Source organism: Taurulus bubalis (genome assembly GCF_910589615.1).
Source record: "Taurulus bubalis genome assembly, chromosome: 4".
NCBI lineage: Eukaryota > Metazoa > Chordata > Actinopteri > Perciformes > Cottidae > Taurulus > Taurulus bubalis.
This window is the reverse complement of record NC_136592.1, coordinates 10,360,771-10,379,834: the sequence shown is the minus strand read 5'-3', so window position 1 is coordinate 10,379,834 and position 19,064 is coordinate 10,360,771. Positions and strand designations below refer to the sequence as shown.

At 43.1% G+C, this 19,064-nt stretch overlaps 1 protein-coding gene across 1 annotated transcript in view; it reads left to right on the top strand.

Annotated features, from left to right (window-relative positions):
• Nucleotides 1–261: 261 nt before the first annotated feature.
• Nucleotides 262–19,064, top strand: part of pcdh17 (protocadherin 17) — a gene marked incomplete at both ends in the record, with an annotated part of 50,933 nt that continues 32,130 nt past the window's right edge. Inside the window, one exon of the mRNA XM_079217269.1 lies at nucleotides 262–2,757. Coding sequence (XP_079073395.1) covers nucleotides 262–2,757 — 2,496 coding nt within the window. The remainder of the gene's footprint in view (nucleotides 2,758–19,064) is intronic.

Sequence of the window (19,064 nt, the reverse complement as noted above, 5' to 3'; positions counted from 1 at the left end):
AGACTGGATCGCGTTTATTGCTCAGATGAGTCTGGGTGCTCAGCTGAATATAAATTAGGTGTTCAGCGCCACAGATTGCTGGAAGAGGAAGAGAGAGACAGAGCAAAGACAATCCACAAAGACAAATGCCAAGGCCTCGCATGATGAACAGAACTCTTTATTTGATCCCGATTAACAGAAACACCAAATTTGAACAAAATATCAACAGGTCCAAGGAAGCGTAAACTCAACACAGATTATAGCGGCTTTTACGGAGTGGGGATGTATCTTTCTATTTTCTTTTTCCTCCTGTTATGGGCTCAAGCCCTGACATTGAAAAACTTGAATTACTCCGTCCCGGAGGAGAAGGGTCCGGGGACAGTGATTGGGAACATTGCCAAAGATGCCAGACTCGGAATCGAACAGGTTGGGCCGGGAGGACAGGGTAAGAAAGCCAACTTCAGGGTGCTGGAGAACTCCGCTCCGCATCTAATGGACGTGGACCCCACAAGCGGGCTGCTGTACACAAAGCAGCGCATCGACAGGGAGACCTTGTGTAAGAGAAACCCCAAGTGCCAGCTCTCCATGGAGGTGTTTGCCAATGACAAGGAGATCTGCATGATCAAAATAGATATTCAGGACATTAACGACAACTCACCCGTTTTCCCCTCGGATCAGATTGATATTGACATTTCTGAAAACGCAGTGCCAGGGACCCGCTTTCCCCTGACCAGCGCGCATGACTCAGATGCAGGGGAGAACGGCTTGAAAACCTATCAAATAACACGCGATGACTACAATCTCTTTTCCTTGGAGGTAAAGTCCCGTGGGGACGGGACTAAATTCCCAGAATTAGTTATTCAACGGCCATTGGACCGAGAAGAACGAAACCATCACACCCTTATCTTGTCAGCCACAGATGGGGGGGAATATCCCCGTTCAGGTACCATGCAGATAAACGTTAAAGTGATTGATTCCAATGATAACAGCCCCGTGTTCGACCAGCCCTCGTATGTTGTGGAAATTCCTGAAAATTCACCTCTTGGTAAAGTGTTGATCGATTTAAATGCCACTGATCCCGATGAGGGCAACAATGGACAAGTAGTCTATTCTTTTAGTGGCTATGCCCCAGAGAGAATCCGGGAGCTCTTTTCCATAGATTCGAGAACGGGGGTCATAAAGATTCAAGGTGAAATTGACTACGAAGAGAGCCCAGTTATCGAGATTGACATCCAGGCAAAGGATCTAGGTCCCAATCCAATCCCAGGTCATTGTAAAGTCACTGTTAAAGTGCTGGACAGGAATGATAACTGGCCGTTTATAGGCTTTGTGTCTGTGAGACAGGGCGCTATCAGCGAGGCTGCACCTCCAGGCACTGTCATTGCTCTGGTCCGTGTCACAGACAAGGACTCGGGCAGGAATGGTCAGCTTCAGTGCAGAGTACTGGGTAATGTCCCTTTTAAACTTGAGGAGAATTATGATAACTTATATACTGTGGTGACAGACAGACCCTTAGACAGAGAAGCGCAGGATGAGTACAACGTCACCATCGTGGCCAAAGACAACGGCATTCCTCCTCTAAACTCCACAAAGTCCTTCACGGTAAAGATTCTGGATGAGAATGACAACGTTCCTTGCTTTACCAAGTCAGTTTACCTTCTTCAAATACCTGAGAACAACATCCCTGGGGAGTACCTAGGTTCAGTTCTGGCACATGACCCAGACCTCGGCCAGAACGGCACGGTGTACTACAGCATAGTCAACTCCAATGTGAGTGGGGGTGATGTCAACACCTACGTTAATGTGAACGCTGCCAACGGAGCCATCTATGCAGTGAGATCTTTTAACTATGAGCAAATCAAATATTTTGACTTTAAGGTTCTTGCAAGAGATGCAGGCTCTCCACACCTGGAGAGCAACGCTACAGTGCGCATCAGTGTTCTGGATGTCAATGACAACATCCCTGTTATAGTTCTGCCCCTGCTCCTAAACGACACAGCTGAAATCCATGTGCCGCGCAACGTTGGCGTCGGTTACATTGTCACCACGGTGAGGGCGGTGGATAATGACTATGGCGAGAGTGGGAGGCTCACATATGAGATCTCTGATGGTAATGAGGAGCACCTGTTTGAGATTGATCCAGTGGCCGGGGAGGTGCGAACAGCCCACCCGTTCTGGGACGATGTGAACCCCATTGTGGAGCTGATCATCCGAGTATCTGACCACGGCAAGCCAACTCTCACTGCCGCCGCCAGGCTCATCGTCAAGGCGTCCAACGGACGTCCTCCAGATGGGCTGCCACGCACAAAGAACAATCAAAACTGGGACATGTCCCTGCCTCTTATTGTAACTCTCAGCATCATATCAATCATGCTTCTGGCAGCCATGGTGACCATAGCAATCAAGTGCAAGCGAGAAAACAAGGAGATCCGTACCTATAATTGTCGAATTGCTGAGTACTCGCACCCTCAGCTCGGGAAAGGGAAGAAGAAGAAGATTAACAAGAACGACATCATGCTGGTGCAGAGCGAGGTGGAAGAGCGGGATGCCATGAATGTGATGAATGTGGTAAGCAGCCCTTCCTTGGCCACCTCTCCCATGTACTTTGACTATCAAACACGCCTGCCACTCAGCTCACCAAGGTCAGAGGTCATGTACCTCAAGCCCACTGCCAATAACCTCAGCGTGCCCCAAGGCCACGTGGGATGCCACACCAGCTTCACAGGCCCAGTCACCAGCACTACAGACACTCCTACTAACCGCATGTCCATCATACAGGTAAGATAAATTGCACTCCTCTCCTTCACTGTTATGCCACAATTTCCACGTCACAACCCTCAGAAAGCTTCAACATGTGTCCCTTGTTTTGTAAAATGAAAGAAAAAGGAGATCAGGACAGGCAGAGAGGCCCAAGAGCATACAGGGAAAAGGAGGGAGGGTGGGGTGAGTATTAGACGGATTAAACCGTCATTCTGGTGTTCTCATAGAACAGAGCCAGTGACATCCACACAAATCAGTTGTGCTTAAAATATGTCACGGCAGGCTTTTAAAATCAGTTTTCATGTAGAAATTTTTCATTAATCACTCAATCACTGTCGTTTCAGTCTTGTAGAATAAATAGTTTAGCTCTTGGCAGAGTTATAATCAGGTACCTTTTTCTCAGACCAATTCCACATTAAACTCCATTAAAAAAAACAGCCCACATACATATTTTTATTTATTTATTGTGATAAGAAGTAATGAGAGAGAGAGAGAGAGAGAGATTTTCCAATGTATTGCAGCTTTTTTAGCTACTGCTAATATCAAATGCCCATCCCTAGAATGGCCTTGAAAATATCAAACATGTTCCCACAAAGTTAAACTACGCTGTACATGTTGTTGACCTCATAGAAAAGGCACTACCACCTGTCTGCATACGTGTGTGTGTATACAAGTATGCAGGCAGGTGGTAGTGTGTGTATATGTATATATGCAGTATAAAGACAAATAAACAAACAGTGACATATGCGTGTTTACTGTACCGAGCCACATTCAAACTCTTGTCATCATCGCATTCTATAGCTCCACGTGGTTAATTCTGTTGATTATAAATCCCAGAGATTTGCAGATTGTACTTATTTTCACAGCTACTTTATGTGTCTTTGAGTGGAGTACTTGGGTGTATAAGCCTCTAACGTGATAACTTCTCTGTGTCTTTGGCCTTAAGCCTATTAAAAGTCTGTCGTGTCAGACGAGGATTAAGTTCTGCTTAAAACAGTGGTATGGTTCACTGGGGATAATGGGCAGCGGATGTTCACCTATTGTTCACATATAAAGATATATGTTCTGACTCTAATTCGATAGAAACATGAACGATTAAAAAAAAATTATCATTAGGTTCTGCATCACAATTGGAGAATGGCATTCCTTTCCATCCCAATGGACCGTAGATATTAGTCTCTCCACTAGGCTCTCTGCTGTGATCTCAATCCCACTATTTGTGCTGGATGTGACGATGACCGTGATCAGATGTGACGTGTCCCCACCAGGGAGGAAGGCCACTGTCTGTTGTTGTCTCAGCCCTGCTTCTATTAGGAGCATAGGGCAAGGGTCAGCACAAAGACCGTTAAGGCTTCGTTATCAGAGGGACAAATTAATTGCTGGTCCATTCTGCAGGCTCATTCATCATCACTGCTAATGCAGTGATGATGAATTATGCTGCGTGAGGCAGTTGCACATCCATTTTGTGCACTTACTTGTCTCTCAGACTGTCAAAGAGAAAACAAGCAAGAGTGGCAACAACACGTCCCTTAGTGTCTTGTTTACAGAGGGACTCGTTGACGCATCAGGCGTGCAGGGTGCTCTATTGTATTATTCAACAGAAACCTGTGTAGAGGGAGATGGCCTGAGGCATTAAGTTTCCTCAGAATCTGAACAGAGGCGTATCACTTTCCTCCCCCCCACCCGTGCTTTTGCCTCCTATCTCTGTTCGTGTGGACAGTAAGTAACCTGAGTCAGAGGAGAGTGGCTATGGGAAAAATGTCAGGAAACAAAGACAGAATTCCCCGTCCATCGATTCCAAGGCCTCTCAGCCAATCTGTCACTACAGTTGCCACGGCAGGAGAGGCTGAATAGGAAAAATAAATAAAGAGATGGATAAAGGGGGAGAGCATTTCGCCTGCCCAGTCGGTCTCACAAGGGCACCTTCGTGCTGCTGTCTTCATCTGCATCTAGTAGGGCTACTATGCCTGCCTGCAACTCCCAGACTCTCTCCACACTGCTGCTGGCCTCTAATGATGTTTTATAGTGGTGCCCTGGCGAACAGTCTGGGCTTGGTCTCTAGCTGGGAGAGGGGAATAATATGACCATATAAGCAGAGCTCTGCTGGTCTCATCATTGTCACCGCCGTGCTAGCGCTCGGCCCGGTGGAGAGCTTCATTTCATCTCTAAAGAGAAGTCCTGGGATAAGGAGATGGATGATACGTAATCACGCCTAATTCTGTTTAAGGCGGTGAAGGGAATTACTTAGTGTGAAATCAAGGTTAAAACCAATCTGCTGCAAAATTCCTCAATGCTCAGGAAGAACGGATTTCAGTAAATTGCTCCAAAGAGCGAGCCTGCGCCCACTCTGTCTTGAATCCGTTTTAGGATGTTGTCCCACATTATGTTTAGCTCCAGCAGCTGTGCCAGGCTGTGCCCACCGACTGGTTACTAAGTTTGCTCTGTTGCTTTTCTCCCCACCTTTTTTCCCGAGGCGCTGCCCTCATTGTTCCCAAACAGTCAAAGACTCCCGTGTCATTACTTTTAAATGGTCCATAATTTATTATATTGATTTGTTTTGATAAGTTTGAATGTAGTAATTTGATTCACCATGAAACCCTAATTAAACCGAACTCCGTCTCGACTGGAGGCCATCCATGTTAATAAGGTGCAGGTGGTACAGAGGCAAAGGGGGAAAGGTTATAAAAGCCGCCTTTAGGTGGCGGCCTTCTGCCTTGTGTGGGGTGGCTTTGAGATGAGGGTGTCAAGGAGAAAAGGGGCTCCCGTCTCTGCTGACTTGTCACTTGGTAGGAAGGCTGCTGCGCCTCTAATGAAACATGTCGGACATTAATACGTGGAATAGAGAATACTTTTCTGGATTTGCCTTCATGACACTATTTTGTTCGAAAGACTTTTAATGACAATCACTGAATTTACCGAGCAGACACCTCATCCGTGATATGTAGAAATGCGGACACAGTTTTTCTGCTCGGATTTCTCTCGCAATAATTCAAAGTAAAGCAACGTCTTTGAAGGGATTCATAAAAGGACAGCCATATCATATCCATATGAATTTAAAGAGTGCTGAAAAAAAGCAGCTAATAGGCGTGACCTTGATCATTTAAGTGGTGCGTATGCAATCTAGGACATAAAATGTTCGCTCCTTTTGATCTGTTTAGGTTGAGCTTGTGCATGCCAACAATGTAGCTGCAGCAGATGTTGAGAATGGGTGCTTCCAGGAATGGTCATACTCTGCATAATTTAGGGAGAGTGTGTGTGTGTGTGTGTGCGGGGGTGTGACATTGTGTATTCCAGGCATGTGATTTAAGCCTTTAGCTGGCAGGCTCCGTGACAGAGCCCCTCTCTTTTATGAGCGGGACAATCTTGCATTTGTCCGAACCTTGAAACACCCTTCCTCCAATACACACACACACACACACACACACACACACACACACACACACACACACACGTAACCGGGCTTGGGTTGTTTTTAAGGATTCCACCGACAAGTCTTATCAAAGCCTCCGCTGTATATTGTATTGAAATTGCTCCCACACTTCAGTGGCCACTGAGGCAATGAATAGGAAAGCGCTCTTTATTTCATTTCTCTCCCTCTCCCTTCATCTTTAGATAACTGCTTTCCTCTGGAGCTTTCTATCAAATGAGTTTGGTAAACCTGTACGTACTGAAGCCGGATTGAGCAGCTCAGCAAAATCGGTCTCAACAGTCATTTATAGGTATGAGAGACGGTTCAAGTAGCCATTAGTAATTTGCGTCCTTTTGTCCCCCAGTTGAGCTCTCCTGGGCCACTAAGCCAGATTTGTTTTATATCTTCAAATTTACACAAATAAAGCTGTTGGTACTGTACATAACACTACATGCTGAAATTCTGAATTATTAATCCAGTGCTATTCTTCTTTATCTCCAAGCCAGCTCATATGATGGAAAGAACCGAGAGGAGGTGCAGTCAGACCACAGACTGTTATCAACCCGATTTAACCGAAATATCAACAGTTTGTCGATGAATATAGGTTTATTAGCTGTATTTCAGTTTGCAGAGTTTAAGTACAGATGCGTCAGCGTGTCTTGAAGCTGTGGCAGAAGTGTAACTCGCAGCACAAAACAGCAGCTATATTTGCATCCTCCTTCATTAATAAATCATAGCGTTTAACAAATCAAAGGGAAGCGGAAGATGTCACGATAAACATCAGAGGTCTCTCGCTACACATTTGTGAACATGGAGGGGGGTTGGGGAGGGGGGCAGTACACAGGGTATGTGGGGAAATAGGAAACAGAAGCTACCCACTTTCTAATATGAGCAGCATTTGAGTTTTCATTTACTTTCCCGGGGTCTGTTTGTACTTTGATGCAGCATGAGAGAAAGGGAGCATGACTGTACTAATGTCAAGGAGACCATTCTCCTCCTCTCTCCACATTGACATTTTCAAGTTTTGGAAAAGGAAAAAACGGCAGAAATCTGCTCCGGTAGGAATAAACCCCACTGATATGTTAATATGTCATCTATACCCTCACTTTTAATGTTTTCTTTGGTCAGTGTTTGCATGGAAAACATTCGACGGAGCCAGGCTGGAAATTCTTCAAAGATTTACACAATTAGTAGTTCATTGGTAGAAACATACTACGAGTACCAGGGAAATGTGTTTTGAGATGGGGGGCAGGCAGCTGTGGAAGTGAATGTTTTATTTATTGCAAGTTCAGAAAAATCCAACAAACCCTGCTAAATAATAATTAAATATATATGCATACACACACACACAAGACTATTCCCAGTAACGTATACAAAATTCCATTAGGGTCAAAATATAGATAAATAGATTGATAAACTAAAGACGAATATGTATGTATACATTAGGTCTTATTGCCTAGCTACTAGAGGTCCTTTCAGCCAGCTGTTGTGCATTCATTTGGACACAGCACTTACCTGTGCTGCATAATTTCATTATTTTAACAGACCTCCCGATCTGGCAATGCAGGAAAACAAATATACCCCCCCAAGAGTAGAGAAAGAGACAGGATATGAGAAGTTGACCTCTGTGATGCTATCCATATTGTCCGGTCACATTAAACCAATTTGCATCCGTTCAATAAGAAGCAGCCTATTGGAGATGGCATGGGCACAATACTAGATTGTCAGTGGACCCTCCGCTCTCGAGTTATTGTGCGTTTGTGTGTGCATGCGTCTGTTTGTGATAGCTGGACAGTGGGTGATTGCAATAATTCACTGACACCAGAGCTTCAAAATATCATGTCATGCCGTCATGTCATTTTGTTGAGCAGCAAGTGCCTTTGTTAAGCTTGCTTTAGCTTCCGTAGACAGACCGGCATTTAAAGTGGTTTCAGATCATGTCCTATCAGACTTAGTAATTACTTTTCTATTCTGTTCTAACACGGCTCTCAGGAGCCTGACTTCTGTACTTTGCCAGTCATTTGTCTTCTCTGTGGCTGTTTGCGTGACAGTGTTTCTTGTTTTCTTGACCCCGCTGACGTTGCTCGTTGCCCATTTTTCTGTTGCATTTCAAGTGCACGCCTACACAAGATGAATCTGAGCGTTTTTATACCCAATCCTTTCACCGTTGGGTGTTTTCTCTTTCATATAAATTCCCCCCATACGCGCACGACATTTCGCAGAGAGAAAAAAGACGATTGTGTCAAAAAAGTCTGTGCATGCCCCCGGTACATTGTGAAGTATTTACCTTGGTGCTGCTGCCATTGTGCTCAAACAGCTCAGGCACAAGGAGGCAACCTAGCATCCACAGAGGTCACGCAAACAAGAGAACAAAACATAACCTTTACAGCGGAGGAATCTAAGATTCTGCTGCCTTGTATGTGCGCGGGTGCATGCACATTCACATGCACACGCACTTGTGCTCCAGCTGTGCTGTGAAGCACCGGTCTCACTGGCTCTTTCAGTTTGGAATGGGCTTCCCTGTAGGGTCCGCCGGCCCCCTGAGGGGCCTTTAGATCCCTCCTGGGTTTAACGGTTTAACGTTTGGAGCAGCAGGGGACCGGAGCTGCAGCAATAGATGGGTGTATATATATATGTGTGTGTGTGTGTGTATGTGTGTGTGTATGTATGTATGTATGTATGTATGTATGTATGTATGTATGTGTGTATGTGTGTGTGTGTGTGTGTGTGTGTGTGTGTGTGTGTGTGTGTGGGAGTGACCTCACAGTAATGTGCTCTGAGATGTGCAGCACACAGAGGGCCACATCGGCGTACATGGCTTGGCGATGTATTCTTTGAGCCGCCAGCAGCTGGGTCTCCTTGCTGTAAATCAAACACTTTCAAAGTCAAACAAAGTGGAACTCGCTCTGCTGTGCCTTGGCACCAGTCCAACCTGAGAGAGCTTTTATTTCTGCCACATCTTCCTTCACTGTGCCCCCTAGGCATGTGCTGTAGAAACAACACACAGCTCAAAGAATGAGTTATGTGAATCTGTTCTCACCTTCTATCTCATTAGTATAAGAGAAATGATTTATCCCTTTCTCCCCGAGTCTCTCTCTCCTTGTCCTTGCCTTCTACAGTTCAGCTCTTCTTTAGCTTCCTCAGTAATGTGATTAATTGATTGGAGGGATATACCATGTAATTTCCTCTCGTTCTATTACATTCCACCTAACTACATGTCAAAACAAAGCAGCTTTTAAATGGGCATTGCAGTACATTGCAGTCGCTTAATCCGGAAAACAACAGTTTGTTTTTGCAATTTGAGTAGAATTCTTCGAAACACTGTAATCCTACCCGTGTGTGTGTGTGTGTGTGTGTGAGTGTGTGTGTGTGTGAAAAGATCCACCAATCTAATAGCAGAGATGCCACCGTCTCCTCTGTTCCTCCTCCTATCCATAGCACAGCTTGAAATCTGACTCCCATGTCTAAAGCCCTGTGTGTGTCTGAGGACAATTGACAGCCACTGTGCTGAGCAGTGGCTGTTATGTGTTTGTGGCGACTGAGTCGGCACTCTCCGATGTTATTGCCTAAACAAAAGGCCCACTAAGTGGCGGGCACACAAGATTTGTCATCAAACGTTTGACTGTCTGCTCTTCAGGGTAGCATTGGCAACGCTGAGTGCTGATGGCGTATTGAAAATGGTATATTTGGCCGACTGCATCGCTCTCTATTGTACTACACAGATGTACTCAATTGTCCCCTCACTGGGTTTATGTCTTAGAGCGAAATCTTTTTGGGGCCTTAAGCATTCAGATCAATTGCTGGTTTGCTTTGTTTCTTATTGATTTTCCCTCTGTTTGCTTCTGAAATACTGTAATTCATTATCAACCGCTCTGAGCATTGTTTAGTAAAAAATAAAGAGAACTAGTGCTCGCTCGCTTTCTTCCTGGCTTCCTCCTGCCCTTGCTCTGATTCCCCTCTTTTTCTGATTCCCTTTCTCTCTCTCTCTCTCTCTTTCTCTCTCTCTCTTTTTCTCTCTCTCTCTCTCTCTGCTCTTGTCATCTCAGATAAGCGATGCAATTGCTCATGTTACTGACGACCCAAGCCAAATTCATAACGATGAGATTATCTTGTCAACAGTACAGAGTGTATATGTCTGCCGTATTGATCTGCGCACAGTCTTAATAAATGAAGTACCAGGATGAAAGCGTTGGCTCAATGATAACACTGAACAGATCTAGCTATTTGTACACTCTCAACGCTGCTGCGATGATGAATGGAACTTGTGTATTCTGCCCTTCTCGTCTTTCTTCCCTTCTACTCTTTGCCTCCGCTCTCCTCTCCCATTTCCAGATTGATGGGGTAAAACAGCCCCTCTCCCCACACACATTGTCTGAAATGCGTCCTCTTTGAGGTCGAGTTGACACGCCTAGTAGATGTACTCCCAGGTGGAGAGACATGGGTGCTGCTGAGGTGGGAGCCAATCAGATAGACTGCAGGGGCGGGAGAGTGGGGAGGAAAAAATTACTAGCTCTCGTGTGTGTGTGTATGTGTGTGTGTGTGTGTTTGTGTATGTTCGTGCGTGCGCGTGTGTGTCTTTTAAATGACTGCGGTTTGAAGGGGGGCTTTATCCGTGCATTTGAAGAGAAGGTCAGCAGGGTTTAGAGTTTGAGATTATGTGCGATTGTTTCTTCTGTGGGCTATCTGATTAATGCTAAAGCTGTTCTGACAGATACTTAATGCACCACAGACGCACTTAAAAGAGACTTGGTGGAAAAGGCGTCCAACACTTTGACAATGGAGCATTACCCTAAAGCCTCTACTGTCAGTTTTTACTCCGGTGTGTGGACAGCATCATTCCTGTCTCCTATTCCTCCTTTTCCCAGCCCCTCCTTTGCTCAGATCCCTCTGACCTGATGCATATACAGCAGATCGGTCACCTTGAAGTGAAACTACACTGTGTGTGTGTATGTGTTCACGTTCGCTTGGTGAGACACAGGGGGAGGTGTGTGCACTTATTGCATGTATTAATATTAGACATACAATATGTGTGCTTGCATTCTGTGTTTATTTATCTGCGTCTGGCCTCGGGTTCTGGGCTTGGGGGAAATATCTAAAATCCTTTCATCCATGGAATGCTTTTTTTCTATCAATTCAAATAGAATAATTTTAATCTTTTAATGTTTTTGTTCACAAGCCCTCAGCTTCTGTCTTGTAAACCTGCAAACGAGACCACAGTTATGGATGGTTGGTTTCAACACTAAATTATAAAATGCTTGTTTCTGTAGTCACATTTGATATAAATACTGGATAAGAGGGCTTTATAATATCAGTATGAAAGTGTGTTTAGATATGTGCTTTTTACAGCCTGAAAACAAGTTGATGGCACTCCAATTTTAGGTTGCAAGGCTGCAAACACTCTGATTATCTGAAGAACTTAAAAGTATCGTTTTTAAAGGCAGAATGATTTGGGTTGCGGTTATTCAAACATGACATTCAAAGCTGGTCCCTCCTCCTCAGCTCAACAACGCCAGAAGCACACACCCCCTTACCGCAATTCGGTTTTGGGTGCTCGCCAGTGGGTGAAAGCAAACCCCAGAGTCACTCTCGTTTTGGAACGAGCTTTGTCCGCTTGGTGTTTCACCTTGCCATATTTCCACAGATAGGTCCAGAACACAGCAAAGACAATACAGGGACCAGGCAGCGTCTCTGCAGATACAGACCCACCAACACACTTCTAGTGGGCCTTTGAAGTGATGATTGCAACATATTATATTTCTATAAATACTTACCTACTCATTCTCACTTTTAAATATTTGTATAGGCATCATGCGTAATAAATAAACTACATCTGTGCTTGTTTGTTTCCATTCATGCATGTCTGTCTTGAAATGTACAGCACGACGAGCCTGTTACCTCTGTAACAGCTTTGGAGTTTTGGGCTGAGTTGGCTTTAGATTAATGAGGGTGAAGCAAGGTCAGTGCTGACTCAAGACTTCAGTTAACGGCAACGTTATTGTAAACTATTGATGAGCAAGTACTGAATGAACAGGAGCTTACACGCCAAGTTAACCTCCTGCACCCTTTCTTTTTGTTTTTACTCCTTTCCTTACAGTTTCAACAAGGTATGAATAATTCAACATCAAGTAAAGTCCTCTCCCCCTACCCAATGATTTCCCCATATTAGTGATCATAAGACGGGTCCCAGTTGTAAGATACAGTTTTAGAAATGCATGTGTTGACTAGAACCATATAGGTGTTTTTGTCTTGCTCTTTTAGGATAACCCTTTTTGGTTCCACCTGTAGCCCTTCAGGGGATTCTAATGAGAACCCATCATAATGGGTTAGAATTAGAACATCTGTACATGGTTCCACACAAAACCCTCTCTTGAGGTTTGATCCACTTTCCACCACCTAGAACCCTTTTGTATTCCAAGGGTTTAATTTAGAACACACTCAGGTTTCCTCATGAGACTCCTAAAGAGCCAGGGCTGATGTGGTGCAGTGCTACCCACAACAATCATACTTCACAATCATCATTTTTGGGGCTGTGTGGATGGGGAGGATCTATAAAAACTAATGCTTTCAATTATCCTTGAAGATGTCTATCTTCCAAAAGGTGTATTTGAATGAGAATGGTTCGTAATTGAACCATTGGTCTTACAAAGAACCCGTCTAAAAAGAAGAAGCAAATGGTTCTGAAGTACAGCCCTCCAGGAAGAACCCTTATTTCTCAGAGTGTACCCAGACCAGCTGGTTAAATGTGTCTACACAAAACATCCCAAGTAGTGAGGGAAAACAATACTGCTATTTTAAGAGAGCTACCAAACTGCTGTGTTAGGCTTTTTTTTGTATTTGAATAAATATATATATATATATATATATGCCAAAAGCCACAGTTATCTTTTACCCCTGGGGCTAAACTGCCACAGAAGTGGATTGTGTTGCTAGGAGTACAAATGTGCCGTCTTGGGTTGCCTTTCCAGTTCAGAGCAGAACAGAGACTGGCTGCTGAATAGTCAGTGTTGTTGTATTTTTCAAACGATAAAGCTGCTAGGAACTGCAGACATACAGAAGTAATATTACAAAAAGATCATTGCAAATATAACTGGGCCTGTAATGCTTGAGTTATATTGGTCTGGTGACCTCTTCCAGTCACATTCTTTGTGTCTATAGACTGATTTAGAATGTGTTTTTTATTTCATGTCTCATGATTTTGTTTTGTCTGGTGTCATGTTGACTGCAAATGCCTGAAAAGGCTGCCTCATTATATTGCACTGCATACATACAGATGTGACTGCACCTTTTATAGTAATGGCTCAGAGTAACACACTTTTACACCATTCCAGACACCAGTTGATTCATTTCAGTAAATGTATCGCTCTCTATTGGGTCCTGCCGATGAAAACGATTATTCTTTGTTATTTTCCTTTCTTAATTTAAAAAGAAAGATGAGAAACATGCAAAGAGATAATTGGGGAAGGGGGGGGGGGGAATCTTCTTTTTCCTTTTACAAACACAAACCTTCTTTAGTACTGAGAGATATGGCATAATTGGCCAGGAGGGAATATGTTTGTAATGGTTAAAAATAATGAGTCATATATTCTGTCACAAAGGTTTGGGTTCCTCGACTGAAACACTAAGGGTCAGTCAAATTTTTTATTTACTTCCAATTTAGCAAAAAAAATAAAATAAAGATTCAGTTGGCCAGCTTGCTGTAATATAGCGCCTGTGTGTTTCCAATGTAACAGCTTATTGTAATCTTTCCCCACGGGCATGTTGGTCAACATCATAACGCTTTATGGGTAATGTCGTCCTCTTTAGTTAGATAAGGATGTTACATTCCATAATAGCTTAATCAGTCTTTTTAATAAATCAATTACATGGATATGAGTTAGAAAAACAGATTACTATATATTTTTTACATTTGTGGTAAACAGATTATGCTGTTTTACTTTATGCTTATTAAGACAAGCCTTCTGAGCCATTTTGTTTATGCAGAATTAGTTTAGCCCATCATTTGATTCCTCATGCGTCATGAAGTGTGTGTGTGTGTGTGTGTGTGTGTGTGTGTGTGTGTGTGTGTGTGTGTGTGTGTGTGTGTGTGTGTGTGTGTGTGTGTGTGTGTGTGTGTGTGTGTGTGTGTGTGTGTGTGGTCAAGGATATGCACACTCTCAGGAGGTTTGCATCTTATTTTGCATTTTAACAACGCTTCGTTGACCAGCTCTCCTCTTCTCTCCGACTCAATGACAGACATTATTACAAAGGATAGATGTACCGCTCTTTGCAAACCCCCTAAAACCTCATACTGACCGACTCTTTCATAGCGGTTTCAGGAACATTGTGTGCGATTTTGGTTATTGGTAGAGACTGAATATAATATTCATTACTATGTTTTCATTAGTGCATAATCACGTAATACTAAGAATTGATTTGTTTTCATTCAGAATGAGCTGTCTATATCTGCATAGAAGCGGGTCCCCTTCACAGAGTCCGCCATGTTGCACCGCTTGGTTCCAACAGGAGCCCAGAACGGACTAACCAAATACTGGCTCTAGCGAGGGCCTTTTCCCGTTGTTATGTAACTGAAAGCCACCATAGTTCCCCAACACCCTTGGAGAAAAGGAGGGGTATTCAGTTGGTTGCAATTTGCAACCAACTGAATACCAACTGAATTTGCAACTTCACCACTAGATGGCACTACAATTTACACGCTGCTCCTTTAAGGCAAACCTAGCTATCCCACTTGTACATAAGCTAACTACCTTAGAAATTTGACCAAAGTAGTCATTTGTAGACAGAAGAGACAATTATAACTATGCTTGCTCAGGCTCATCTTGAAAAGGAATAATAAAGCAGCAGTAACCGCACAGGTTGAAGAAAATCAGCTTTGAAGTGGTGTCTCGTCTCTCTTGATGAAAAGAGGCAAGACCAACCACCTCAGCCCTCCCTCTGCCCTGTGCATCCCTTTTTTCTGTCTCTTCTCTTTTGTATTTAACCCATCTATGATTTCAGTCCCCTATTGAGTGTGTGGTTAGAATGTCAACTATTTCATTTGTGTCCCTTTTTCTCACTGTATGAAGTGGCTGCGTTGAAAAAAGAAAGAATAGTTGTGCCACTAAGACAACTTGATGGTTTCCACTTTGCTCCTATTATACCTCTCTAATGACACTGTATGGTCAAGCAAAATAATAGGCAATCAATGTGAGTGGTTCCATATTAATTATGAATATTATGTCCTTGCTGTTGAGCAGTGAATATGCACGTTAGAGGTCATGCTTTTAATATAATTCTATGTAAAAGCCTCCAAAGTGCTACTTAGCCCTATTTAATGGGGAAAAAAAGGTTTCCTAACCAAATAAACATAGCACAATGTAAAATGTTATGAATAATGTCAAAAGTTATTAACAAGATAAGACTATGGATTTGGATTAGAGCCGACTGCGGTTCAGTGGTGAGCAGGGTCGTCCTTCAGTCAGTGGGTTAGGGTTAGCCCATGTCGATGTGTCCTTGGGAAAGGCACTTAACCCCAAAATTGCTCCCGTAGCTGTACCTACGGTGTGTGAATGTTAGTTAGTGGCACCTTGCATGGTAGCTCCTCCCATCAGTGTATGAATGTATGCCAATGATGACATGAAGTGTTAAAGCAGTTTGAGTGGTTGGAAGACTAAAAAAGCGCAATAGAAGTACAGTCCATTACCCATATTAAGCCAGTGATTCTTACAAACAGCCCATAGTAGAAGTACTATGGGCTGTTTGTAAGAATCACTTGTACTTCTTGTACTTCTACAAGAAACACTGTCACAATATGTCAACTCGGTGGCAAGTCTAACACACGTGTTCTTTATTCAGCTTGAGTGGTATTTAGATTTGTCGAGTTCAGCACAATTAGAGCTGTCCTTATGTGGTTACATTGGCGCTAATTCCTCTGCAAGTTCTCTTGCCTTACTGAGTTCTGTCCTTCCTTTCCTGCACACATTTCTGAAATATTCCATGATACATAGTGTTCTATCCATAAAAAGAAACCTTTTCATAATGACAGAAATTGTACAAGACATTCATTGAAGGCCATCAGTCACATGGAGTGTGAGCTCACTCATGCATGTGACAGTTATGGTTACCAGCCATCCTGTGACAAACATTGTGGTAAAGAGGAAAATCAACAAACCGTATGCAGGTGACTCACTGTAGCTAATCATTCTCCACAAAACCCCGCGGCAAGGGCTTTTTCATCTTCTGTTGTTGTCTGACCAGTGAGGAGCATGTGGAGTCAGTCAAGGCACCAACTGGGCTTTACACCTCATAGATACCAAACAACAGGAGACGACTAATCCTGCATCTCAAAAGATTCTGATAACAAGGTCTGTAGCTCTTCCCGTTGAATACGCAGCATGATTTCAGGGTCAGGGTCCAGTATGTTTTTCCCGTCAGCTGAGAAAACAAAACACAGAATTTCTTTGAATTAATTTTTTAAAACACTAAACATCAACCCATGGGCTATAAATCTGAACGAATGAGACTACGATCTCCAGCTGAAACTAGCAGAAAAAAGAAAAGAAAAATAGTTCAGTTGAGTAACCCAATAGACAACTCTAAATAAATCAGACTTATTGAAACAAATATATTTTTGTTGAGGACACATAATCCAAGTGTAGTACACCATCCAATTGACAAAGAGGAATGTTCTTTTCCCTCAGACGAACCACTTCCTCCTCATATAGATATGGTAAAGGCATTCTAAAATACTGTGACTACATGAACATTAAACTATCCTATGTCACCTTGAAATCCAAACTTGTCTTCAAATGTGTAAGATATCCTTCGTCTAAATCTTCTTTAAGTACCGTCCAGAATCATTAGCAAGGTGTCCATCTGGACTGATAAGACCTCACTGGCGGAAATCTGTCTAGTCTCCATTTACCGGCACCAGTGGCACTTCCTTACTTCTCAGGAATTCATTTGGGCCTGACCTCTTGTAAGTTATTTGGAAGATAGTGGAAGATATTTAGCAGGCAGTGGACTCTGATGGCTTTAAGTTCACTTAAGCCCATTGATTGATTGCTCTGTTATCTCCAGGAAGATGTATAGGACCAGCTAATTAGATTTGATCACTTACAATTGCTACTCAGCCACTAGGTAATCAATGCAGTCTAATTATTGTCTCGTTTCTCCGCCCCTTTTCCCTTACGTCCTTTATAATCCTCTCACTTTCGCATTTTGCTCACCTGTTTTGTTTTCTTATTTCCTGCTCGTGGGGCGTTCCCCTCCCTTGGTGTATTGTCTTTCCATTTCAGCTCAATGTCGCTCTGTTTTATCCTACCCACACTCCCCGTTTGGCTGTTGCTGAGCTGCTTTGACAGTTTTCCAAGAGGAATAATCTAGAATTCCCTTGATGGTTGCACACACATACACAACAGAGACATAGTTTATCAAATTAAAAAACTGCAGTCCAGATCTCTTTGGCTTACTGACAAGGTTATGGTGGATTTGGAACGGCTCACACCCTCTGACACGGAGAAACGCATGCACTCACGCGCATACTCACAAAATGAGTGGTACTATAGATGTTTCTGGAAGACAGTGAAGGACAATTGCATGTATCATGCCTAGCAGAGAGAGGGGGTGTACTCTCATTCTTGTAAAGAAAAGATCTGTCCAATGCTGTGTGAAAGAGCTGCAATTTGTCCTCTTTCACAACCCATACCTAAGATATCAAACACATGTACACATAACGCACAAGCCGATTCACACAAACATAGGCACGTAGAAACGGCCGATGACCCAAAATGCACCAAGAAGGCGTGAGAGTAGAATAGCACTCCAATATGCTCTTCTCATTTGTCTCAATCGGCCTTCTGTCTGCCCGGTCAGTCTTCGGGTCTCAATGGGAATACAGAATGGAGTGCAGCTTTTTACACTTACTCAGCCTCATTGTGCTCAGTATCTCTCTGACCTTTGTGGCCTTGCCGCACGGACTTAACACAACGTATCATGCAGTAGGCCTACAATTCAACATTAGGCGTTTGCACTTCTCAACCACACTACCAGTGAAACTAACCTCTGCTGATAGCTGCATAAAGTGTATTGACCCCGAACTGCTTGATTCATCATGGGATGTTTAGGTTCCGTGCTTCTCTGGGGCTCTAAAGTCAAAGTCTAATATTTTAGTTCCATATGCAAGTCAGATTTTAAAGTCTTGGAGGCCAAATACACAGATTCCACAGTTTTGGTCTATTCAATTCAGGTCAGTTTAGTTCAGCTCAATTCAATTCACTTCACTCTCGTTCAATTCAGTTCAGTTCATTTTAAGTCCCACAAGAGGAAATTAGAAGGCAAGAAGTGCAAGCATGCAACATGAAATACTCAATGATACTTGCGATGCTAAATGAATTTATGTACTGTATAATTCAGTGTCTAATATTAAAAAAAATATTGAATATCTAGCCAGTATGTATCATCCCCCCCTCAAATGATCCTGTATTCATTGTTGGCTCTGACTGGCTAAGTACAAAGCAGCCCATACTGGCCATTATCGATCCATTAATTGGAAAGTGGCCCATTGTAGTCAAAGGGCTGTGCAGTTATAGACAGACAGGAAGAGATGGAGGCTTAAGATCAGCCTGGACTCTAATTGGCAGGAAAGAGGTTTCTATGAAGTGGCGTAATGTGCTTTTTATTGGCTTGTAGGGCTGGTGGGCGGTAGATGGATGTTTAGCACACGCTACTTTCCTTTTTTTCTTCTCTTTTGGTAAGAAAAAAGCTACAGCTGTGAATACCATGCTTCAGGATTTAGAGGTGTATATCCATTTAACACACTATCAAAGGACAGTAGACCATTGCCATTTAAAGTTTAGTTCAATTACGGTGGGTGAAAAAAATTAAAAGTTTATCGTCTATTGTCATATACAAAAACTGTTCTGTGTACATTATATAATTT